This window comes from Candoia aspera, chromosome 1, assembly GCF_035149785.1.
Source record: "Candoia aspera isolate rCanAsp1 chromosome 1, rCanAsp1.hap2, whole genome shotgun sequence".
NCBI lineage: Eukaryota > Metazoa > Chordata > Lepidosauria > Squamata > Boidae > Candoia > Candoia aspera.
Genome location: NC_086153.1, coordinates 230,364,332 through 230,390,481, shown reverse-complemented (window position 1 = coordinate 230,390,481; position 26,150 = coordinate 230,364,332). Strand labels below are relative to the sequence as shown.

Here is a 26,150-nt window from a genome sequence, read left to right as displayed (position 1 = left end):
TTCAGAAGTGGTTTGCCATTGGCCCCTTCCTAGGGCTGAGAGAGAGTGACTGGCCCAAGGTCCCCCAGCTGGCTTTGTGCCTAAGGTGGGACTAGAACTCTGGCTTCTAATCCAGCACCTTTAGCCATTTAGCCATTACACTAAACTGGCTCTCTTCAAAATCCATCAGCAGCATCTAAATCTCCTTAATTATTATCAGCACTGAAATGCGTTCTGACTAAAGTACTTTTTATAAAAAATTACAAAATATTGTTAAGGTGAACATGGGTGAAGGCAGCATGGAATGGGCATGAGATGGTTCTGTGCTATAGTCCGTAATTGGTCAGGTAGAGGGAACACTGGGGATGTTCAGGGTTTCCGGGGGTTTGGGAAGTGAAACTATGTGAGTATGAGGATGTGCCTTCCATTAAAATTCCAATCTGAATTAGAATACTGAATGCTACCTTTTTAAAATATGAATGTCACTCTGAATTACATATCAAAAATGTGGAATCTATCATTATATGAAGAGCTGTGGATTTACTGAACATGGGGCACAAGAAAAATATTGTTCTTATACAGTGGAAGAACCATAATATCCCAGATTTACAGTCTTGTAATGTGTTCACTCTCTGTTTATGAACTAGCTCTGCAATAGTGTCAAGGTAATTGGAAAGGGGATATTTCAGTATGAATGAATGCTCTTGAATAGTAAGTAAATGAATATTGTAAAAATATTTCAATAAATATTGAAAAGAAGCACAACACCATTTAGTGAGATTGTTGTTTTTTGTTAGTTCGGTTTCAGTGTCAAAGAAAAACATTTGTCTCCCTCCCTATAACATATCTGTGACAGCTAGTTTTTACTTAATCAAAAGTAAAGCACTTGATGCTACATCAGGCCATTACCCAAAAAAGAGATATTTCCCACCCAAAAGAGATTTACTTCTAGCTTTTTGGAGAAGGCAGAAGTAACTGAACCTCAATTGTTATAAATAAAGCTTGCATTTGATGTGCAATACTCGCTGGAATTCTTTCACAATTGCTTTAAGTTTTTTGTGGGAAGTTTGGTGCCATAAAATGCTTCTCTGCAATGTTGCCACCAAAAAACCAACTCGGCCATTCCGTTTTCTTCTTGTATTGTTTACAAACCTCTGGTTACCAGACTGCTGCTCAGCAAAATCAGGAAGAACGACTTGCCTTGTAGGCTTGACTTAATAACACAGAGGTCAATTAGGAGCACCAATCCCAGAGGTTTAAGAACAAACAAACCCAAACTCTCCTGATATAATCATCATTTGGGAATCCCTCATGTTAAGATTGCTAAGAAAAGATTTCTGTCTCCAGCCTGCAAAAAGAAATGTTGCACCTGTATTTTTTGCACCTAAACAAAGTGAGTACAGATTTATTGTTCTGTCTGTTGGCCCACAGAAGTCAATTTTGGCAAACCGATGACCATATTATCTACAAAGGGAAGTTATGTACAGTATACTTCAGTTCAATTTTTCCTTTTAAATAGAAATTGACATTCTCATATGGAAGCGGGTTGCTAAATTTCCAGCTTCTTGCAGTGCAGTGCTGCATTTTAAAACTGAGTTTGGAGGGTGCATTTTACATATGGGAAAATTGTTTATTGAAACTTCAGGTTGCTTTTATATGCTTATGGATTTTTACTGGGTTTTAATCACTTTATATTACTCTTTACTGTAATGTCAGTTAGCTTCCTTTAGTACTGTGAGAATGGAATGATGGGGTAGAAATTGTAATAAAATAAATACATTTTAAGGTAACTAACATCAGATTTTTTTTTAAACTACTGTAGTCATGTCCCTTCTGAGATTTAAATCGAAGAATATAAAATATTAAACTCTGCGATTCAACAATATGTGGCCTGCCTTGCTGTTTTAAATGTTAAAGAAAGTTGAGCATGTTTTCTCTCTCTCATTGCAATCTGTATTATTTGCAGAAGTGAAGGGTAGAACTGTGATGAGCTGAATCAAATTTATTTCAAAATGTTGACAGATAATTAAGCCTCCAATACAGGCAGGAAATTCAGCAAGTTACAGTCCCAAAGCATCTCGAGGGACTCAATTTGGGGTAGGTTTTTTTTTGGAGGTAGACTACAATATTGAGTCCTTTCGTTTAATTTTGAAAATGATCAAGCACTGTTAAAATGTGTATATCACCTTTACTTTCTGTGTCTGATTGAAGAATAGTACGTACAGGATGTTGACTGACAGATTTGGAGTTACATCAAACTTTCTTGCTTCTAATGACTTCTTAAACACTCTATTTAGTTAAGTCTGCTTTTTCCACTAAGCTCATGGTACAGATGTCAGAATAATCAAACTGTAATATCAATTTTGTTTCTTTCAAAATTAAAAATGAAGCCTGATTACTATCTATTCTCTGGACTTACACCAACCAATCCATCTGTGCAATAATATTGATCTTTCCTTAGCACTGCTGCAAGATATTAGGAGGATCTAAAAAAAAAAAAAGAATTAAATCCTGAATTAATGTTGTACTTATTACCAAACATTTTAAAAAATGAAAGTGAATTTTTTAAATGATCTAGCAATTATGTTCCATTACTGTAGAACTGGTGCTTTAATAATTTTAATTGCTGTGATGATCTCAACTCTTTGTCATGTATTAGAGATGTTAATTTTATAATGGTCAGGGAAAACCAGATTGTTTTGACACTGTAGGCAGAAAACTATTTAAAAAGTGATCTTTTCATCCCTAGCTATAAAATACAGTACTAATAAATTGATAACATAACTATTCGCTGCTTTTTATGACACAAACAAAATCTGTTTTGTAAGGCCATTTCTCCATACTGTCTAATAACAAGAGTAAGAACATTAAGTATTATTCAAAATTTAAATTTATTGCCATGTAGTTAGAATTCTGCAGCTTATAGAATGATGCTTTGTAATGTTCACAGACAGATACAAGTGGAAGATGCCAATAACTAAAGCATATAAAATTTGTGACTTAAAAATATTGTAGAGGAAGTTTAATTTTCTTTTCTTTTCTTTTCTTTTTGTGGAAGATTTGCAAAAGTCTGGATAAATACATGTTAGTTCTGAATACAAGTCAACAAGGGTAAACCTGGTCTGGCTTTTCATAACAAAATTAGATTATAGAGACCAAGTGTGCATAGATGCTCATGCTTCGACATTCTGTCTACCTTCTTCTCTACCCATGTGTTTTTTATTTTATAATCTCCCCAACCATGAATAAAGCTGAGGAACAGTATATAATGTTGTTGCTGTAAAATAGAGGCAAATGACTCGCAAGACATGACAGGGCACAATTTTATTACCCACAGAAGAATGCCTTGAAATATGGAAGACAGCCTTCCCCATATTGATGAATTCCAAATTTATGGGAATAGAATTGTCATAATCAGCAGACAGCATGACAAATGTCCTGCTGGTTAGGATGATTTGAGCTGCAACTCAACAAACTGGGAAAGCACTGGGTTGCAGAAGACTAATTTAAAGTATTATACCACACCAAAGTCCAGTCAGTTCCTAAATCGTTCCTCTTCTACCAATGAGGAAAATAAGCACAGAAACTTGCTTGTCCAATCTCATATAGTGATATTCTAAGGGATTTTCAGACAAACCAAGTCCCCTTTTCTCTCTCTGTTTCCCTCTCACACATAGGAACATATTTCTTCAGATGAATAATAATACCATAACATCATTTTCCTTTTTCAGAATCCACTATTTCATAACACTCATCTAATAGATGGCTGGAGAAAATTGCACTCTGATGGAAAACCTCATTCTTTTGGGATTCACAGACCATCTTGTCCTAAAAACCATTCTCTTTGTGGTGTTTTTGCTGATCTATATTATCACTGTTGTGGGAAATATTGTTATTATTTGGGTTGTGAAAATCGATTCTCATCTTCAAACCCCCATGTATTTCTTTCTCAGCAATTTGTCTTTCTTAGACCTCTGTTATTCTTCAGTTGTCACCCCCAAAATGCTGGTAAACTTTCTAGCACATAAAAAAATCATCTCATATACTGGGTGCATCTTGCAACTTTACTTTTATGCTGGTTTAGCGACTACAGAATGTTACCTTTTGGCTGTAATGGCTTATGACTGATACTTAGCCATCTGTAACCCATTCATGTATACACACATCATGTCTCGAAGGATCTGTATCTTCTTGGTAATCTTGTCATATTTGGCTGGGTTTCTGAATTCTACAATCCAGACAGGATTCAGTTTACGAGTAACTTGTTGCAAAACCAATGTCATCAACCATTTCTTCTGTGATGGCCCCCCTCTGAGTTACCTTTATTGTTCTGATATTACACTCAATGAACTTTTGCTATTTACAATTGTTGGATTTAATGAGGTCACCACCACATCATTGGTGTTTGTATCCTATTGCCGCATTCTCTTTACTATTGTCCTAACAGCCAGGAAACACACTGAGACAAGGAACTGGTCTCTAATATTTATTGCTAGTACTTATCAGGAATCCTAACAAACTGAACAAGCGTGGGAAAACCCAGACATATAAACCCCAAGGGTTAAGGTGGTCCCGATCTGTGTCTCTTTGAATGGCTGAACAATTCCTCAGTGCTACGCATGTGCTTGACAGACTGGATGGGAACCCCCTGCTCGCCATCCTTACTCATGACAGGAAGGCTAGGGAAGGGAAGGGAAGGGAAGGGAAGGGAAGTCAGCCTACATCCTGGTTTAACTTCCATTATCTTGTATTTTTTAAAGAAGATAGGGGAAGGGAAGGGAAGGGAAGGGAAGGGAAGGGAAGGGAAGGGAAGGGAAGGGAAGGGAAGTCAGCCTACATCCTGGTTTAACTTCCATTATCTTGTATTTTTTAAAGAAGATAGGGGAAGGGAAGGGAAGGGAAGGGAAGGGAAGTCAGCCTACATCCTGGTTTAACTTCCATTATACTGAGCACAATAAACTGAATCTATACCTTAGTTAATAATCACATAAAGAGATATTTGACTCAGAAACCAATTATAGAACATGATGATTTGTAGAAATTTCTTTCTTTTCAATAACATAGTTAAAATAAATCCTCTTTCTTCAGAAGAAATTGTTCTTCAAAGAGTGATTTATTTTTTTATCTATAAATACTGCTCCTCCCTCATGGTCCGTACTCTTTCAGGCTTCATTAAAAAATGCTTTTCATTTTATTATACTAATCAACCATGTAAGAAAGCAAATACATACAACAACATCAAAGGACTCAACCTCAAAAGTGATAAATATAGCAATAAAAAGGGGCGATTTATAAGGGGCAGGCCTGGAAATTATAAACAGAACACAAACTTTGAGCATATTGCATAAAAGTCCTCTTTCCTCTTTGCTAAGAACATTTAATTCAAATACTAACAGGCAATAAATATTAACAATCAACCACTGCAAGTTAGGTACAGATTTCTCCTTCCAGTGTTGCATAATAATATCTTAACCCAGTGTTTTTCATGCTGGCTTGGGAATTTTAGGAGTTGAAGTCCACACATCTTAAAGTAGCCAAGTTTGAAAAACACTGTCTTAACCAATGCCCATGCCTGAAAAATTCATAACTCTTAATAGTTGTACTATATAGATTCCAAATATTGGACAAACAGCCAAGGACATATTGTCTTTAACTGTCAGTGATCCAGAGTCATATTAATCAAATCTGTTGATGTCAGTCCTGAATGCAAATATAGTAAGTTATCTAAAATATTTTCTGTTGAGAGCCAGTATAATGTAGTAGTTAAAGCAGGGTTTCTCAACCAGAGTTCCTGGGAACCCAAGGGTTCCATGAGAGGTCACTAGGGGTTCCCTGGGAGATCACAATTTATTTAAAAAAAAGATTTCAAATTCAGAAAACTTCACATTAAAGAGGTAAGTTTCATTCTTTATTTTTAGTTTAAGAACACTTAGTGCATATATAGAGGCCTTTAATAGTTAAGGGCCTCTATATATGCCTCTAAGAGTAAGTACCATGAGGGAGGATCAGTATTTATAGATAAAAAAATAAATCTTTGAAGAACAATATCTTCTGAAGAAAGAGGATTTATTTTAACTATTATATAAATATAATAATTTTGTAATGTGTGGCCTATATTTGAGCCTGAATGTGCAGAGGTTCCCAGAAGCCTGAAAAATATTTCAAGGGTTCCTCCAGGGTCAAAAGGTTGAGAAAGGCTGGGTTAAGGTGTTGGACTAAGATCAAGGAGACCCAGGTTCTAGTTCACTCTCAACCACGGAAACTCAACAGATGACTTGGTTACAGTCACTGTCTCTGTCATAATCTATCTCATAAAGTTATTGTTGTGGACAAAATAGGGAGAAGGAGCACTATGTACATACCTTGCGCTCCTGAATGAAAGTGGGATATTAATCTAACACAAAAATAAAATAGTAGGACAAGAACAAATCTTATGTGTTAAATGTTCTACTTCCTGATTTACACCTCCAGCAGTAGAGTTTATACCCAACTCCCAACCAACTAAATATTGTTTGTGATCTCCAGTGAATAAAGAGCAAAATAGTAGATGATAGAGATAGATAGATAGATAGATAGATAGAGAGAGAGAGAGAGAGAGAGAGAGATCAAACTCATTTGAAGGGTTTAAGAGAAACAACTATTTTCACATTGTTTAATGCAGCCATCCTGGTGTCTTAGTCTTCATTTAGGCTGTACGAAATCTTATACAAGAGTTACAAATTTCCATATGCATAATTTTACAGCTGTATAAGCAAACAGATTAGAAGAAACAGAGTTTTTAGGTCCTTTTTTTCCAACAACAACAGCAGCAAGAACAATGTTGCATGTGCCAGCAGAGGCAGCTGTGTGAGCAGCTTGGTCACTTTCTGCAGTAGCTCCAATGCTGCAAGACTCTAGGGAATTGGAGAGAGATGCCAGCTGCCGAAAAGAAGATGGCTCTCTTTGGAGCTGTTCTGAGAAAAGAACGTCCCCAGCCGTTTCTTAGAGCATACTCTCCCCAAAAGGGTTGGCGTATCTTGGTTTATTCCTCCCTGAAAGCATAGCGCTGGGGGGAGGGGAATTACTCCCCCTCCGTGCCAAGAGTAAATAGGAAGGTTGACTCAGTAGTACAGCAGCCCGTCGGGAGTATGGATCCCACAGTTGAAAACCAAACAGCTAATAAGCGCCAGCCTTCCTGGTAGAGATAATCGCTTCTTCATATGGGAATCCTCCTTCTGAGACAAGTTTCAAGGTAATTCTGAGGAGCATCAAAGAAGCACACTTTGTTTCCCCCGAAGTGTTTGTGGGACACCGTGGTGAGTACACATTCATTGCTTCTTCCAGTGTGGCATTCAGTGTCTATTTAGACAAATACAAAAATAAGGAATGTAATAACAAAGGCAAACCTGTATCGACCTTTTATATTGTTAGTGAAGTAAAACTCTACTAACCAATAGACAATATTTTTCAAGGTGGTGGTAGTCTTTTTGACTCCAGGTCACTGGAGTATAAAAGATTCGGTGGTTAGGTTTCAGAGAAAGTTTCTTTGCAATGCTTACTGAGGGTCCCCCCACCCCCCCATGCGCCTGTCAGAAATCTGTCAGCGTCTTCTAAAATATTGCAGCCACCGTTCCCACCAATTTCGCTTCTCTCAGCAACAGAACCACCGAAAGCACTCTTCTCAAGATCTTCCATCTCCAGTAGACCAGTAAGGTAGAATACGATACTCCAAAAAGTCCGGTTTCCAGCTCATACCGAGCATTACCAGCACCTTGAATCGTGCCAGACCACAAACAGACCGGTGGCTACTTTCACAACAGAGTGTATGCTTCTTATAATTGGCCCTAGTTAGCAGTCTGGTCTGCATTACGTATAACCTGAAGTTTCTGAGCAGTTTTCAAGCTCAGTCCAACATCTGGTGAGTTACACTGGCACAAAGGGGATGTAAGTAGGATTTGCCCTTTATGACTGAACTGACACGTCCAGGAACAAACATGCGAGTCTTAGTGGAGCAAAGAAACTCCTGAGCACCATCAAAGATTGAGCATCCAGACACAGACTCCCATGTGGGAAGTTCTGGCAAATCCAGCATGCCTCATTTGCATGTGAATTAAGTTGTCCCACAATGTAACTTTGAGGAAGCTGTTTGTTGCCACTCCCACTTCCTCTTTCTTTCTTCCTTCTTCTCCATCAGAGGCAAGCACAGGGATGTGTGCTGCTCTCCTCCATTCTGGGCACCCTGTGGTGGGCCTGGAATTCCCCTTTCTTCCATGCAGTGCTTGGCAGCGGTAGGGCTGAGAGTTTAGGGCAAACTATGTTATTAGAAAGAAAAGAAGAACAAAGGAACTTCATCTTTTCCACCAAGGTGGATATTGCAGAAGCAACAATAGAGTCAATAAGAAATTATTTCACTTATCTCAACCTAATGTGTCTAAGTGTGTGATTCTTTATGCTTGGGAGGACCGAATGTGTAAGATCCATAACCTGTATTTCTCTGGCATGCTCACTGAAGCTATTTTAAGATAATATTTTTTCTGTGCCAGCTTCTAAGCTCTGTCAAGCTCTGCTCCATTTCAGTGGTTCTAGCAGGCCACAAAATTGGCTTCATCCCAAACTATGAATGAGAGATTTCAAGAGAAGTATAACTTTCCCTAGCACAGGTAGAATCCCTGTTCCATCGTCTTCTTTTTGACTGGACAAGGAACAGGTTCTTTCATATCTGGATCACGATGCAGTTGGTTTGCCTTCATCAGGTCTGTTACTAATCTCAGCCACTGCAGTAGAACGGGAACAGCTGCATTTGGTTTCAGTGGAAAAACACGGAATTGTTGTCACCTTCATACAGGGAGTAGCAGATTTAAAACCTCACACACCTTCCCAGACATTCCTCTATGCCTTAAACAATATGGGGGAAGCAGAGGCAAGCTGAGGGACACAGATCAGTGGCCCAGGTACTAATGAAGTACCTTCCAGCACCACTTTCTAAAAATTAGCCCCTGGGGGCGGGGTGGGGGGCAGTCTCTGCTTATCTCTCATCAGGGTCATTAGCCACATACTACAGTCTTCAACCAGGAATGCATCCTAGTTGTGTGGTCTCAATGTTCTGAAAACATTCTGTCACTGAATATTTGTTTTTGGGTGAGACTATTTCATGACAGGAAATCTGGACTCTGCTCATGTGGACTTCATTTACCAGAATTCCTCAGCTAGCATGGTTATTGTGGAGAGTTTGGGGAGTTGAAAATAGTACATTTGCAGCATGTCCAAGCTGGGGAAGTCTGATCTAGAACATCCACAAAAGTGTAGATCGAATTGACTTCTAAATCTCATGCTGTGTTTCCTTAAAACATCCCCCCAAACTGCCAGATGCACAGCCATTTAGAGAATTTAGAAGGTAAAAGAAAGCTAAGAATAAAATTTAGCAATTAAAAAATTAAAAAATACTGCAGCCAAAAGATATTAAACCCATAAATTTAAGGAACTTCTTTTACAAAACAGCAGAAATCAAAATGCTCTATTCTATTCCCTCTTCTTGGTTTTCCATATCCTCAATTAAGTGTCCTCCCTGCCATCTCCCACTCTTAGCGTTTTATTTTCTAAATATATTTAACGGAACTATCATCATGGGTTTTCACCAAACATGCCAATATAACCAAGGTCTTGTGTGCAGATAGCCCTGTTTTGATATTCTCCTCAGAACATCAGAAACAGGTTGCACAGAACTCACAATCATATGCAGGACTGCCTTCCCATTCAGCTTCTTATGAATGGGAAAAATAATGATAATCTGTTAAATAAACCTCATGCTGAACTCTTTCACTGTTGTCAGAATAGCTGAACCTGCCACCCAGCGAGAAAAATAGATAGCAAAAAGGAGTTACAGTAGACCTTGATCAATAATTTTTGCTTTCCAAATGGGTAGGAGCAGAAGAGAAGTTTCTACGACTGTTAGTACTATGGTCACTGGCATTGTCCCTCGCAACCTAGCAAAATGAAAATGGATTTTCAAAACGGGAAAGAAAACAAGAAAAAGAATGACCTAATTTCCTTGCCATCAGCATTCATGAAACTGAACTCCATTGAGAAAGCTAATAGACAAAGTGCGTTTGAGTTTGCCAAGCTGTTTAAAGATAATGTTTTACTCATTTTATAATTAAATTTCCTTAAAAAGGAAGATGAAATATATTGCATGCAAACATCCCTGCGGCTGACAAGGGTTTCCTGGAGTCTCAACCTAATGTTTGACTCCCATCAGAAACTTCCCTTCGGCTTCAAGATCCAATTGTGCGTGATTTTCTCTTTCAGTGCAGAATAAGCTAAACCACTGCGATGGCTGGAGGAAACTGCACTGAGGTGGAAGAGTTCATTCTTTTAGGATTCACAGATCATGTTGCCCTGAGGCATGCACTCTTTGTGATATTCCTACTGATTTATATTACCACGGTTGTGGGGAATCTTGGGATCATTGTGATTGTGAAAACTGACTCTCACCTTCAAACCCCCATGTATTTCCTTCTGAGCAACTTATCCTTCTTAGACCTCTGCTACTCATCCGTTGTCACCCCCAAGATGCTGGTGAATTTCCTGGTACAGAGGAAAGTCATCTCATACCCTGGATGTTTCTTACAGCAATACTTTTATGCAGGTTGTGCAACTACTGAATGCTACCTTCTGGCTGTGATGGCATATGACCGCTATGTGGCCATCTGCAACCCACTGATGTACACAACCATCATGTCCAAAACTGTCTGCATTCTATTAGTGGTGGTGTGCTATGTAGCCGGATTTCTGAATTCATCTGTAAATGTGGGATTTCGTTTAACATTAGACTGCTGTAATTCCAACCTCATCAACCATTTCTTCTGTGATGGACCTCCTCTGGCTCATCTTTATTGTTCTGACATCCAACTCGCTCAGATTCTACTATTTGCTTTGGTAGGCTTTAATGAGGTGGCCACCACATCCATCGTGGTAATCTCCTATTTCTGTATCCTTGCCACCATCCTCCAAATGCACTCCCTGCAAGGCATTTACAAAGCACTCTCCACCTGCTCTTCCCACCTGATTGCTGTCAGCACTTTCTATGGGACTGTGCTCTTCATGTACCTGCGGCCTAGCTCCAGCTACTCCTTGGAGCAAGACAAGATCGTGTCTGTCTTTTACACAGTGATAATTCCTATGCTCAACCCCATCATATATAGTTTAAGGAATAAAGAAGTTAAAAATGCCATGAAGAAAGCATGTCAAAGAATAGCCATTTCCAAGTGAGTTGCACACAAAATTTAGGGGCACATATTCATGCCATTCACTTGCCATAAATGTGTTCTATCTCACTTAGAAAAAATGTAGAGCTCAATGGGGATAAAAGGAAAGCCCATAAATCAAATCAAATGGCTTATCAGAGGGAATAAAAGGGATCAACACTTGGTGGGTCCCAGGAGGTGGGCTTTCTCTGCCATGCCACCCGACTTATGGAACATCCCCCCCCCCCACAGCCGAAGTGAGGGAGGCTCTATCCCTGTTGATTTTCTGGAAGTCCCCCAAAACCTGGTTAGGCCATCAGGCCAGGGACCCCGAGGGGAGTGGTAAAGTACTGAGGTTCCTTCGTTGTTGTTAAGATCTGCTATCCTCTCTTAGCTTTTGTGATTTTTTTATTTTTTAAAATAATCATTGAATTTAGAGGTTAACTGTTTTAAAGTTTTATTGTATACCAACCAGAGTCACTTTTTCGTGAGTTGGGTGGCCATATAAATATTATGAATGAATGAATGAATGAATGAATGAATGAATGAATGAATGAATGCAATCCACAAATAGATATTTTCTGTCCAGCTAGGATGGGCATCTGTCCACATGCTCATGAGCTCCCTCCCTCCAAGCAATATCGCATGTTGGCCTGATGTGACATTTACTGTATTTATGACACCTGCCATGGGGAGCTCAGACTCAGAGGAGGAGAATGACAATGAGCAGCCTGTTCCAGAGTTGCTGGATGGATGAACCGCTGCCTGAGGAGCTGTAGGCAGGGGAGGTGGGGCTGTCCGGTAAGCAGCAGGCACAGCTGCCACCTGTCTCGCTCTCACAAGATGAGGAGTCTGAGCTGCCACCACCTCCCAGTGCGAGGGCTCGCCATGCAGAGAGGAGAGCAGAGCAGAGCAAAGGCACTCTCAAGAAAGGCCCCTCGCCCTTCCGAATGAGCAGCACCGAGGCTGCTTCTGTTTAAGAAGAGCATGAGCTCAAGACTCTCCGTTGGCCACAACCGTTCATTTACCCAGACTCCGTGGGCCTTGACTCCCAATTTGAAACCTTGGGACTTTGACTCTGGACCTGGAGTGGCTGACGAACCTTCTACAACGTTTGCTTGACCACCCTTGTGCCGGCTCTTTTGGGCTGGAACTCTTTTAAGGCAAGCTTGCTTAACTTTTGGGGACTTGTTTCTCTACTCACATTGCACTCACATTTCCTTTGTTTATTTACTTCACAAATCCTATCAGTAAAATTTGCAACCACCTCTCTGTGTGCTTGTTTGTGCTTGGCCTGGGATAGGACAATACCAAGCTGATGAAGGTTATCTAGGCACAATCCAGAGTGTAGCAGCATCAGCATGTAAGCTTTAGGCCCTTGTCTTGTGGAAGCTCCTGACAAATTGGTTTCTCAGAGCAAAATATTGTGCCACTGTTTATACTCTGACTTTAAGAAAAAATTCAAGTCCCTCTATAGCATTGTTGATCAAAAATACGGGGTCAAAGTCACCAGCTTCTTAACACATAACATCAGGAGGTGCTGGATATATTCAGATCATCCAGCCACAAATCAGCACACAATCTCAACATTGTCACAAGGTACATTTTGACCGAGAGGAAAAGCCTGGGCAGAAAAGTCTTTCAGAAAATCTGGCTTAAGTGCAGGAAGTGGGTGCGTTGACTGGACGATTCTGGCCACTTCCACATGTTTCTTTGTGGCTGCTTCCATGTCTGTTCTGGGTTGTCTCATCCCACCCCATTGTCCTTCTTGGGCAGTTGAGCTAATTTACCTTTGGTTTGGATGTGGACCCCACAAAAAAGAAAATTATTTTTATTCATTCATGGTTGCTTTTATAGGAAGGAAGGAAGGAAGGAAGGAAGGAAGGAAGGAAGGAAGGAAGGAAGGAAGGAAGGAAGGAAGGAAGGAAGGAAGGAAGGAAAACTAGAATAGTCAGAAAAGAAAAAATACCATGACAATATGTCTTTGCCGTAACAGTTAAAAAGTTACAGTGATTCCTCTGATATTATGAGAGATATTTGGGGTTTTTTACACTCAAAGTTGCAGTCTATTTCCAGCGCTAACGGCTGCATGGTTTGAAGAGATTGAGATGGAGGTATGAATTTGACCCTTCTTCACATAATATACTTACGCTTTAGGATAATCTCAGTCTGAATGCGGCAAGTAATATATCTTTCCTTTTTAGTTCATTGGCTCATAGTGGCACAAACAAGTTAAGACATGTACTTACAGTATTTTTTTAAACAATAAATTCATTGTATCTTACATTCAGATACTAAGTGTTGTGAATCACATATTTGCACATACTGTCCTTTTAAAAAGATGGTGATGGTGATGATGATGATGATGATGATGATGATGACGACGATGATGATTGCTTTTCTTTAGCCTCAAGAGTCAGTCATAAAGTAGGTTCTTAAGGGTTTGTTTGTTGGTTTCTTTTACTTTTATTATATATAATCATATGTGTGAGGGAGTTAACAGAAAACATCTCAAAAAGTTCCATGTAGCCTTTCCATTTGAACCAGCTCACAGCTAGTGCCTAGACCTGTTCTTTGCAAATTTCTGCTGGTGGCCACCGCATGGTAATGCAGAGATGTCAGGGAGATAGGATGATGGCTTCCCGAGTCAGGGCAAAGGTATGGCTCCTTTGTCCTTTATCTGTATTGTCTTTCAGTGCTTATGGGATTAGCACTGATTCTTTCCTCCCCCCTCCCCTTCACCGGAAAGGCATGTTCCCCATTGTGATGTTATGTATACATCGCCATAGGGGACATGACACTAGGTGACCTTGCTTGGTCACTTGATACATGCCAACAGGTGACAGCACCTAGGTGACCTTGCTTTTCTTGGAAAGCAGAGATGGATTTGCTTAGTGCTTGGATGCAAACCCCACGAAATACCAGGATGGTAGGTTAGACTGGGGAGTTGAAAAAACATCCTAGGAGAAAGCAATGGCAAACACTTCCGTATTTTTGCTCAAAGGACTGCACGGACAGACACCAAGAATCAAGCCTGACTGAAGGAGTCTGTGGGTCACAATAATCCAATGTTTTATCAATATGTTTTCATGAATATTCATGTTTTATGAATATGAGTATGAGAAGCTGGAAAAGTGCCAGGGGCTGAAGGAGGAACTAGAGAGGGTGTGGAAAGTGAAGGCCAAAGTGGTCCCAGTGGTGGTAGGAGCACTCAGGGCTGTGACTCCCAAGCTGGGAGAGTGGCTCCAGCAGATCCCAGGAGCAACCTCAGAGCTCTCCGTCCAGAAGAGTGCAGCGCTAGGAACAGCCAAGATACTGCGCAGAACCAGCAAACTCCCAGGCCTCTGGTGGAGGACCCAAGGTTGAGGAAGACACATACCACCCAAAGAGGTAAGGGGGGAATTAATACTAACCATCTTTTTCAGTGCATAATGTTTAGTTGAGCATTTTTCACATTCAGTATCCAGTAACATTTAAAATTTAAATCTCTTACCATAAACAAAGCAATACAGTTTTGGGGTCTAGAATGTTTTAGGTCATGGTACGGAAACAGCAGTTTCTGGGGATATTATGAACATTTTAACTAGTAAGTGTTAATTTCCAAATGGTCTTCCTGTGGCACCTAACAAGACTCTTGTCCAGAAATTCTCCAGCCTTCTCCAGAATTCTCTGTACTAACCCAGCTGACGGTTTCATCCAATGCTCTCCAGAGAGAAGAAACTTTCCCCTGCAGTTGTTTTTCAAGCCAAGCATGCCTTTAATTCTACTGACAGCAATAGTAACAATAACACACATATTTTCCTTTTTTTCCAACAACAGCAACAACAGCAACAACAGCAACAGCAGCAAGAACAATGTTGCATGTGCCAGCAGAGGCAGCTGTGTGAGCAGCTTGGTCACTTTCTGCAGTAGCTCCAATGCTGCAAGACTCTAGGGAATTGGAGAGAGATGCCAGCTGCCGAAAAGAAGATGGCTCTCTTTGGAGCTGTTCTGAGAAAAGAACGTCCCCAGGCATTTCTTAGAGCACACTCTCCCCAAAAGGGTTGGCGTATCTTGGTTTACCCCTCCCTGAAAGCGTAGTGCTGGGGGGAGGGGAATTACTCCCCCTCCGTGCCAAGAGTAAATAGGAAGGTTGACTCAGTAGTACAGCAGCCCGTCGGGAGTATGGATCCCACAGTTGAAAACCAAACAGCTAATAAGCGCCAGCCTTCCTGGTAGAGATAATCGCTTCTTCATATGGGAATCCTCCTTCTGAGACAAGTTTCAAGGTAATTCTGAGGAGCATCAAAGAAGCACACTTTGTTTCCCCCGAAGTGTTTGTGGGACACCGTGGTGAGTACACATTCATTGCTTCTTCCAGTGTGGCATTCAGTGTCTATTTAGACAAATACAAAAATAAGGAATGTAATACAAAGGCAAACCTGTATCGACCTTTTATATTGTTAGTGAAGTAAAACTCTACTAAGCAATAGACAATATTTCTCAAGGTGGTGGTAGTCTTTTTGACTCCAGGTCACTGGAGTATAAAAGATTCGGTGGTTAGGTTTCAGAGAAAGTTTCTTTGCAATGCTTACTGAGGGTCCCCCCACCCCCCCATGCGCCTGTCAGAAATCTGTCAGCGTCTTCTGAAATATTGCAGCCACCGTTCCCACCAATTTCGCTTCTCTCAGCAACAGAACCACCGAAAGCACTCTTCTCAAGATCTTCCATCTCCAGTAGACCAGTAAGGTAGAATACGATACTCCAAAAAGTCCGGTTTCCAGCTCATACCGAGCATTACCAGCACCTTGAATCGTGCCAGATCACAAACAGACCGGTGGCTACTTTCACAACAGAGTGTATGCTTCTTATAATTGGCCCTAGTTAGCAGTCTGGTCTGCATTACGTATAGCCTGAAGTTTCTGAGCAGTTTTCAAGCTCAGTCCAACATCCGGTGAGTTACACTGGCACAAAGGGGATGTAAGTAGGATTTGCCCTTTATGACTGAACTGACACGTCCAGGAACAAACATGCGAGTCTTAGTGGAGCAAAGAAACTCCTGAGCACCATCAAAGATTGAGCATCCAGACACAGACTCCCATGTGGGAAGTTCTGGCAAATCCAGCATGCCTCATTTGCATGTGAATTAAGTTGTCCCACAATGTAACTTTGAGGAAGCTGTTTGTTGCCACTCCCACTTCCTCTTTCTTTCTTCCTTCTTCTCCATCAGAGGCAAGCACAGGGATGTGTGCTGCTCTCCTCCATTCTGGGCACCCTGTGGTGGGCCTGGAATTCCCCTTTCTTCCATGCAGTGCTTGGCAGCGGTAGGGCTGAGAGTTTAGGGCAAACTATGTTATTAGAAAGAAAAGAAGAACAAAGGAACTTCATCTTTTCCACCAAGGTGGATATTGCAGAAGCAACAATAGAGTCAATAAGAAATTATTTCACTTATCTCAACCTAATGTGTCTAAGTGTGTGATTCTTTATGCTTGGGAGGACCGAATGTGTAAGATCCATAACCTGTATTTCTCTGGCATGCTCACTGAAGCTATTTTAAGATAATATTTTTTCTGTGCCAGCTTCTAAGCTCTGTCAAGCTCTGCTCCATTTCAGTGGTTCTAGCAGGCCACAAAATTGGCTTCATCCCAAACTATGAATGAGAGATTTCAAGAGAAGTATAACTTTCCCTAGCACAGGTAGAATCCCTGTTCCATCGTCTTCTTTTTGACTGGACAAGGAACAGGTTCTTTCATATCTGGATCACGATGCAGTTGGTTTGCCTTCATCAGGTCTGTTACTAATCTCAGCCACTGCAGTAGAACGGGAACAGCTGCATTTGGTTTCAGTGGAAAAACACGGAATTGTTGTCACCTTCATACAGGGAGTAGCAGATTTAAAACCTCACACACCTTCCCAGACATTCCTCTATGCCTTAAACAATATGAAGGTAGCAGAGGCAAGCTGAGGGACACAGATCAGTGGCCCAGGTACTAATGAAGTACCTTCCAGCACCACTTTCTAAAAATTAGCCCCTGGGGGCGGGGTGGGGGGCAGTCTCTGCTTATCTCTCATCAGGGTCATTAGCCACATACTACAGTCTTCAACCAGGAATGCATCCTAGTTGTGTGGTCTCAATGTTCTGAAAACATTCTGTCACTGAATATTTGTTTTGGGGTGAGACTATTTCATGACAGGAAATCTGGACTCTGCTCATGTGGACTTCATTTACCAGAATTCCTCAGCTAGCATGGTTATTGTGGAGAGTTTGGGGAGTTGAAAATAGTACATTTGCAGCATGTCCAAGCTGGGGAAGTCTGATCTAGAACATCCACAAAAGTGTAGATCGAATTGACTTCTAAATCTCATGCTGTGTTTCCTTAAAACATCCCCCCAAACTGCCAGATGCACAGCCATTTAGAGAATTTAGAAGGTAAAAGAAAGCTAAGAATAAAATTTAGCAATTAAAAAATTAAAAAATACTGCAGCCAAAAGATATTAAACCCATAAATTTAAGGAACTTCTTTTACAAAACAGCAGAAATCAAAATGCTCTATTCTATTCCCTCTTCTTGGTTTTCCATATCCTCAATTAAGTGTCCTCCCTGCCATCTCCCACTCTTAGCGTTTTATTTTCTAAATATATTTAACGGAACTATCATCATGGGTTTTCACCAAACATGCCAATATAACCAAGGTCTTGTGTGCAGATAGCCCTGTTTTGATATTCTCCTCAGAACATCAGAAACAGGGAGCACAGAACTCACAATCATATGCAGGACTGCCTTCCCATTCAGCTTCTTATGAATGGGAAAAATAATGATAATCTGTTAAATAAACCTCATGCTGAACTCTTTCACTGTTGTCAGAATAGCTGAACCTGCCACCCAGGCAGAAAAATAGATAGCAAAAAGGAGTTACAGTAGACCTTGATCAATAATTTTTGCTTTCCAAATGGGTAGGAGCAGAAGAGAAGTTTCTACGACTGTTAGTACTATGGTCACTGGCATTGTCCCTCGCAACCTAGCAAAATGAAAATGGATTTTCAAAACGGGAAAGAAAACAAGAAAAAGAATGACCTAATTTCCTTGCCATCAGCATTCATGAAACTGAACTCCATTGAGAAAGCTAATAGACAAAGTGCGTTTGAGTTTGCCAAGCTGTTTAAAGATAATGTTTTACTCATTTTATAATTAAATTTCCTTAAAAAGGAAGATGAAATATATTGCATGCAAACATCCCTGCGGCTGACAAGGGTTTCCTGGAGTCTCAACCTAATGTTTGACTCCCATCAGAAACTTCCCTTCGGCTTCAAGATCCAATTGTGCGTGATTTTCTCTTTCAGTGCAGAATAAGCTAAACCACTGCGATGGCTGGAGGAAACTGCACTGAGGTGGAAGAGTTCATTCTTTTAGGATTCACAGATCATGTTGCCCTGAGGCATGCACTCTTTGTGATATTCCTACTGATTTATATTACCACGGTTGTGGGGAATCTTGGGATCATTGTGATTGTGAAAACTGACTCTCACCTTCAAACCCCCATGTATTTCCTTCTGAGCAACTTATCCTTCTTAGACCTCTGCTACTCATCCGTTGTCACCCCCAAGATGCTGGTGAATTTCCTGGTACAGAGGAAAGTCATCTCATACCCTGGATGTTTCTTACAGCAATACTTTTATGCAGGTTGTGCAACTACTGAATGCTACCTTCTGGCTGTGATGGCATATGACCGCTATGTGGCCATCTGCAACCCACTGATGTACACAACCATCATGTCCAAAACTGTCTGCATTCTATTAGTGGTGGTGTGCTATGTAGCCGGATTTCTGAATTCATCTGTAAATGTGGGATTTCGTTTAACATTAGACTGCTGTAATTCCAACCTCATCAACCATTTCTTCTGTGATGGACCTCCTCTGGCTCATCTTTATTGTTCTGACATCCAACTCGCTCAGATTCTACTATTTGCTTTGGTAGGCTTTAATGAGGTGGCCACCACATCCATCGTGGTAATCTCCTATTTCTGTATCCTTGCCACCATCCTCCAAATGCACTCCCTGCAAGGCATTTACAAAGCACTCTCCACCTGCTCTTCCCACCTGATTGCTGTCAGCACTTTCTATGGGACTGTGCTCTTCATGTACCTGCGGCCTAGCTCCAGCTACTCCTTGGAGCAAGACAAGATCGTGTCTGTCTTTTACACAGTGATAATTCCTATGCTCAACCCCATCATATATAGTTTAAGGAATAAAGAAGTTAAAAATGCCATGAAGAAAGCATGTCAAAGAATAGCCATTTCCAAGTGAGTTGCACACAAAATTTAGGGGCACATATTCATGCCATTCACTTGCCATAAATGTGTTCTATCTCACTTAGAAAAAATGTAGAGCTCAATGGGGATAAAAGGAAAGCCCATAAATCAAATCAAATGGCTTATCAGAGGGAATAAAAGGGATCAACACTTGGTGGGTCCCAGGAGGTGGGCTTTCTCTGCCATGCCACCCGACTTATGGAACATCCCCCCCCCCACAGCCGAAGTGAGGGAGGCTCTATCCCTGTTGATTTTCTGGAAGTCCCCCAAAACCTGGTTAGGCCATCAGGCCAGGGACCCCGAGGGGAGTGGTAAAGTACTGAGGTTCCTTCGTTGTTGTTAAGATCTGCTATCCTCTCTTAGCTTTTGTGATTTTTTTATTTTTTAAAATAATCATTGAATTTAGAGGTTAACTGTTTTAAAGTTTTATTGTATACCAACCAGAGTCACTTTTTCGTGAGTTGGGTGGCCATATAAATATTATGAATGAATGAATGAATGAATGAATGAATGAATGAATGAATGAATGAATGAATGAATGAATGAATGAATGCAATCCACAAATAGATATTTTCTGTCCAGCTAGGATGGGCATCTGTCCACATGCTCATGAGCTCCCTCCCTCCAAGCAATATCGCATGTTGGCCTGATGTGACATTTACTGTATTTATGACACCTGCCATGGGGAGCTCAGACTCAGAGGAGGAGAATGACAATGAGCAGCCTGTTCCAGAGTTGCTGGATGGATGAACCGCTGCCTGAGGAGCTGTAGGCAGGGGAGGTGGGGCTGTCCGGTAAGCAGCAGGCACAGCTGCCACCTGTCTCGCTCTCACAAGATGAGGAGTCTGAGCTGCCACCACCTCCCAGTGCGAGGGCTCGCCATGCAGAGAGGAGAGCAGAGCAGAGCAAAGGCACTCTCAAGAAAGGCCCCTCGCCCTTCCGAATGAGCAGCACCGAGGCTGCTTCTGTTTAAGAAGAGCATGAGCTCAAGACTCTCCGTTGGCCACAACCGTTCATTTACCCAGACTCCGTGGGCCTTGACTCCCAATTTGAAACCTTGGGACTTTGACTCTGGACCTGGAGTGGCTGACGAACCTTCTACAACGTTTGCTTGACCACCCTTGTGCCGGCTCTTTTGGGCTGGAACTCTTTTAAGGCAAGCTTGCTTAACTTTTGGGGACTTGTTTCTCTACTCACATTGCACTCACATTTCCTTTGTTTATTTACTTCACAAATCCTATCAGTAAAATTTGCAACCACCTCTCTGTGTGCTTGTTTGTGCTTGGCCTGGGATAGGACAATACCAAGCTGATGAAGGTTATCTAGGCACAATCCAGAGTGTAGCAGCATCAGCATGTAAGCTTTAGGCCCTTGTCTTGTGGAAGCTCCTGACAAATTGGTTTCTCAGAGCAAAATATTGTGCCACTGTTTATACTCTGACTTTAAGAAAAAATTCAAGTCCCTCTATAGCATTGTTGATCAAAAATACGGGGTCAAAGTCACCAGCTTCTTAACACATAACATCAGGAGGTGCTGGATATATTCAGATCATCCAGCCACAAATCAGCACACAATCTCAACATTGTCACAAGGTACATTTTGACCGAGAGGAAAAGCCTGGGCAGAAAAGTCTTTCAGAAAATCTGGCTTAAGTGCAGGAAGTGGGTGCGTTGACTGGACGATTCTGGCCACTTCCACATGTTTCTTTGTGGCTGCTTCCATGTCTGTTCTGGGTTGTCTCATCCCACCCCATTGTCCTTCTTGGGCAGTTGAGCTAATTTACCTTTGGTTTGGATGTGGACCCCACAAAAAAGAAAATTATTTTTATTCATTCATGGTTGCTTTTATAGGAAGGAAGGAAGGAAGGAAGGAAGGAAGGAAGGAAGGAAGGAAGGAAGGAAGGAAGGAAGGAAGGAAGGAAGGAAAACTAGAATAGTCAGAAAAGAAAAAATACCATGACAATATGTCTTTGCCGTAACAGTTAAAAAGTTACAGTGATTCCTCTGATATTATGAGAGATATTTGGGGTTTTTTACACTCAAAGTTGCAGTCTATTTCCAGCGCTAACGGCTGCATGGTTTGAAGAGATTGAGATGGAGGTATGAATTTGACCCTTCTTCACATAATATACTTACGCTTTAGGATAATCTCAGTCTGAATGCGGCAAGTAATATATCTTTCCTTTTTAGTTCATTGGCTCATAGTGGCACAAACAAGTTAAGACATGTACTTACAGTATTTTTTTAAACAATAAATTCATTGTATCTTACATTCAGATACTAAGTGTTGTGAATCACATATTTGCACATACTGTCCTTTTAAAAAGATGGTGATGGTGATGATGATGATGATGATGATGATGATGACGACGATGATGATTGCTTTTCTTTAGCCTCAAGAGTCAGTCATAAAGTAGGTTCTTAAGGGTTTGTTTGTTGGTTTCTTTTACTTTTATTATATATAATCATATGTGTGAGGGAGTTAACAGAAAACATCTCAAAAAGTTCCATGTAGCCTTTCCATTTGAACCAGCTCACAGCTAGTGCCTAGACCTGTTCTTTGCAAATTTCTGCTGGTGGCCACCGCATACAGGCAGCCGTGGTGTGGCTTTGGAGCCAGCAGGTGACAGCACCTAGGTGTGATGGTTGCCTTATTCAGAAAAAACACAGACTCACCAGCCAGGGCTAAGGATATCTGGTTTATTAAGAATAGAATGCAGACATGGAGAAAGACGGGAATGAGCACATGGCGTGTGAGGTAGCTGGTAAATACCCGCGGTGCAGACCTGATCCTTCCCCACCCCCCATTGTCCCAAAGTCCTGACCGACGGTGAACCCGGAGTCTCGATGGGCGATCAGGGGGTGATTCTGGAGTCTCGATGGGCGATCAGGGGGATTAGCGCTGATTACCTCTGTCCTCTTCCTGTGTCCGGAGCAGGTGTGTCCCCCATGGTAATGCAGAGATGTCAGGGAGATAGGATGATGGCTTCCCGGGTCAGGGCAAAGGTATGGCTCCTTTGTCCTTTATCTGTATTGTCTTTCAGTGCTTATGGGATTAGCACTGATTCTTTCCTCCCCCCTCCCCTTCACCGAAAAGGCATGTTCCCCATTGTGATGTTATGTATACATCGCCATAGGGGACATGACACTAGGTGACCTTGCTTGGTCACTTGATACATGCCAACAGGTGACAGCACCTAGGTGACCTTGCTTTTCTTGGAAAGCAGAGATGGATTTGCTTAGTGCTTGGATGCAAACCCCACGAAATACCAGGATGGTAGGTTAGACTGGGGAGTTGAAAAAACATCCTAGGAGAAAGCAATGGCAAACACTTCCGTATTTTTGCTCAAAGGACTGCACGGACAGACACCAAGAATCAAGCCTGACTGAAGGAGTCTGTGGGTCACAATAATCCAATGTTTTATCAATATGTTTTCATGAATATTCATGTTTTATGAATATGAGTATGAGAAGCTGGAAAAGTGCCAGGGGCTGAAGGAGGAACTAGAGAGGGTGTGGAAAGTGAAGGCCAAAGTGGTCCCAGTGGTGGTAGGAGCACTCAGGGCTGTGACTCCCAAGCTGGGAGAGTGGCTCCAGCAGATCCCAGGAGCAACCTCAGAGCTCTCCGTCCAGAAGAGTGCAGCGCTAGGAACAGCCAAGATACTGCGCAGAACCAGCAAACTCCCAGGCCTCTGGTGGAGGACCCAAGGTTGAGGAAGACACATACCACCCAAAGAGGTAAGGGGGGAATTAATACTAACCATCTTTTTCAGTGCATAATGTTTAATTGAGCATTTTTCACATTCAGTATCCAGTAACATTTAAAATTTAAATCTCTTACCATAAACAAAGCAATACAGTTTTGGGGTCTAGAATGTTTTAGGTCATGGTACGGAAACAGCAGTTTCTGGGGATATTATGAACATTTTAACTAGTAAGTGTTAATTTCCAAATGGTCTTCCTGTGGCACCTAACAAGACTCTTGTCCAGAAATTCTCCAGCCTTCTCCAGAATTCTCTGTACTAACCCAGCTGACGGTTTCATCCAATGCTCTCCAGAGAGAAGAAACTTTCCCCTGCAGTTGTTTTTCAAGCCAAGCATGCCTTTAATTCTACTGACAGCAATAGTAACAATAACACACATATTTTCCTTTTTTTCCAACAACAGCAACAACAGCAACAGCAGCAAGAACAATGTTGCATGTGCCAGCAGAGGCAGCTGTGTGAGCAGCTTGGTCACTTTCTGCAGTAGCTCCAATGCTGCAAGACTCTAGGGAATTGGAGAGAGATGCCAGCTGCCGAAAAGAAGATGGCTCTCTTTGGAGCTGTTCTGAGAAAAGAACGTCCCCAGGCATTTCTTAGAGCATACTCTCCCCAAAAGGGTTGGCGTATCTTGGTTTACCCCTCCCTGAAAGCGTAGTGCTGGGGGGAGGGGAATTACTCCCCCTCCGTGCCAAGAGTAAATAGGAAGGTTGACTCAGTAGTACAGCAGCCCGTCGGGAGTATGGATCCCACAGTTGAAAACCAAACAGCTAATAAGCGCCAGCCTTCCTGGTAGAGATAATCGCTTCTTCATATGGGAATCCTCCTTCTGAGACAAGTTTCAAGGTAATTCTGAGGAGCATCAAAGAAGCACACTTTGTTTCCCCCGAAGTGTTTGTGGGACACCGTGGTGAGTACACATTCATTGCTTCTTCCAGTGTGGCATTCAGTGTCTATTTAGACAAATACAAAAATAAGGAATGTAATAACAAAGGCAAACCTGTATCGACCTTTTATATTGTTAGTGAAGTAAAACTCTACTAACCAATAGACAATATTTTTCAAGGTGGTGGTAGTCTTTTTGACTCCAGGTCACTGGAGTATAAAAGATTCGGTGGTTAGGTTTCAGAGAAAGTTTCTTTGCAATGCTTACTGAGGGTCCCCCCACCCCCCCATGCGCCTGTCAGAAATCTGTCAGCGTCTTCTGAAATATTGCAGCCACCGTTCCCACCAATTTCGCTTCTCTCAGCAACAGAACCACCGAAAGCACTCTTCTCAAGATCTTCCATCTCCAGTAGACCAGTAAGGTAGAATACGATACTCCAAAAAGTCCGGTTTCCAGCTCATCCCGAGCATTACCAGCACCTTGAATCGTGCCAGACCACAAACAGACCGGTGGCTACTTTCACAACAGAGTGTATGCTTCTTATAATTGGCCCTAGTTAGCAGTCTGGTCTGCATTACGTATAGCCTGAAGTTTCTGAGCAGTTTTCAAGCTCAGTCCAACATCTGGTGAGTTACACTGGCACAAAGGGGATGTAAGTAGGATTTGCCCTTTATGACTGAACTGACACGTCCAGGAACAAACATGCGAGTCTTAGTGGAGCAAAGAAACTCCTGAGCACCATCAAAGATTGAGCATCCAGACACAGACTCCCATGTGGGAAGTTCTGGCAAATCCAGCATGCCTCATTTGCATGTGAATTAAGTTGTCCCACAATGTAACTTTGAGGAAGCTGTTTGTTGCCACTCCCACTTCCTCTTTCTTTCTTCCTTCTTCTCCATCAGAGGCAAGCACAGGGATGTGTGCTGCTCTCCTCCATTCTGGGCACCCTGTGGTGGGCCTGGAATTCCCCTTTCTTCCATGCAGTTCTTGGCAGCGGTAGGGCTGAGAGTTTAGGGCAAACTATGTTATTAGAAAGAAAAGAAGAACAAAGGAACTTCATCTTTTCCACCAAGGTGGATATTGCAGAAGCAACAATAGAGTCAATAAGAAATTATTTCACTTATCTCAACCTAATGTGTCTAAGTGTGTGATTCTTTATGCTTGGGAGGACCGAATGTGTAAGATCCATAACCTGTATTTCTCTGGCATGCTCACTGAAGCTATTTTAAGATAATATTTTTTCTGTGCCAGCTTCTAAGCTCTGTCAAGCTCTGCTCCATTTCAGTGGTTCTAGCAGGCCACAAAATTGGCTTCATCCCAAACTATGAATGAGAGATTTCAAGAGAAGTATAACTTTCCCTAGCACAGGTAGAATCCCTGTTCCATCGTCTTCTTTTTGACTGTACAAGGAACAGGTTCTTTCGTATCTGGATCACGATGCAGTTGGTTTGCCTTCATCAGGTCTGTTACTAATCTCAGCCACTGCAGTAGAACGGGAACAGCTGCATTTGGTTTCAGTGGAAAAACTCGGAATTGTTGTCACCTTCATACAGGGAGTAGCAGATTTAAAACCTCACACACCTTCCCAGACATTCCTCTATGCCTTAAACAATATGGGGGAAGCAGAGGCAAGCTGAGGGACACAGATCAGTGGCCCAGGTACTAATGAAGTACCTTCCAGCACCACTTTCTAAAAATTAGCCCCTGGGGGTGGGGTGGGGGGCAGTCTCTGCTTATCTCTTATCAAGGTCATTAACCACATACTACAGTCTTCAACCAGGAATGCATCCTAGTTGTGTGGTCTCAATGTTCTGAAAACATTCTGTCACTGAATATTTGTTTTTGGGTGAGACTATTTCATGACAGGAAATCTGGACTCTGCTCATGTGGACTTCATTTACCAGAATTCCTCAGCTAGCATGGTTATTGTGGAGAGTTTGGGGAGTTGAAAATAGTACATTTGCAGCATGTCCAAGCTGGGGAAGTCTGATCTAGAACATCCACAAAAGTGTAGA

General features: G+C 41.7%; 2 protein-coding genes and 1 pseudogene across 2 annotated transcripts; all 3 read left to right on the top strand.

Moving 5' to 3' along the window:
- The first annotated feature begins 3,741 nt into the window (after positions 1–3,741).
- On the top strand, positions 3,742–5,658 carry LOC134502966 (olfactory receptor 5AS1-like; annotated as a pseudogene).
- A 4,629-nt stretch (positions 5,659–10,287) lies between these two features.
- LOC134487328 (olfactory receptor 5AS1-like) lies at positions 10,288–11,226 on the top strand. Its single transcript, XM_063289065.1, has one exon. The coding sequence runs from the start codon at positions 10,288–10,290 to the stop codon at positions 11,224–11,226; it is 939 nt and encodes a 312-aa protein (XP_063145135.1).
- Positions 11,227–18,545: 7,319 nt separating this feature from the next.
- Positions 18,546–19,944, top strand: LOC134487329 (olfactory receptor 5AS1-like; the record flags this gene model as incomplete). The annotated part of the gene is made up of 2 exons (XM_063289066.1): positions 18,546–19,454; positions 19,936–19,944. Coding segments are annotated over exons 1-2 (918 nt in total), but the record flags the coding sequence as incomplete, so codon positions are not given.
- Between the last annotated feature and the right edge of the window lie 6,206 nt (positions 19,945–26,150).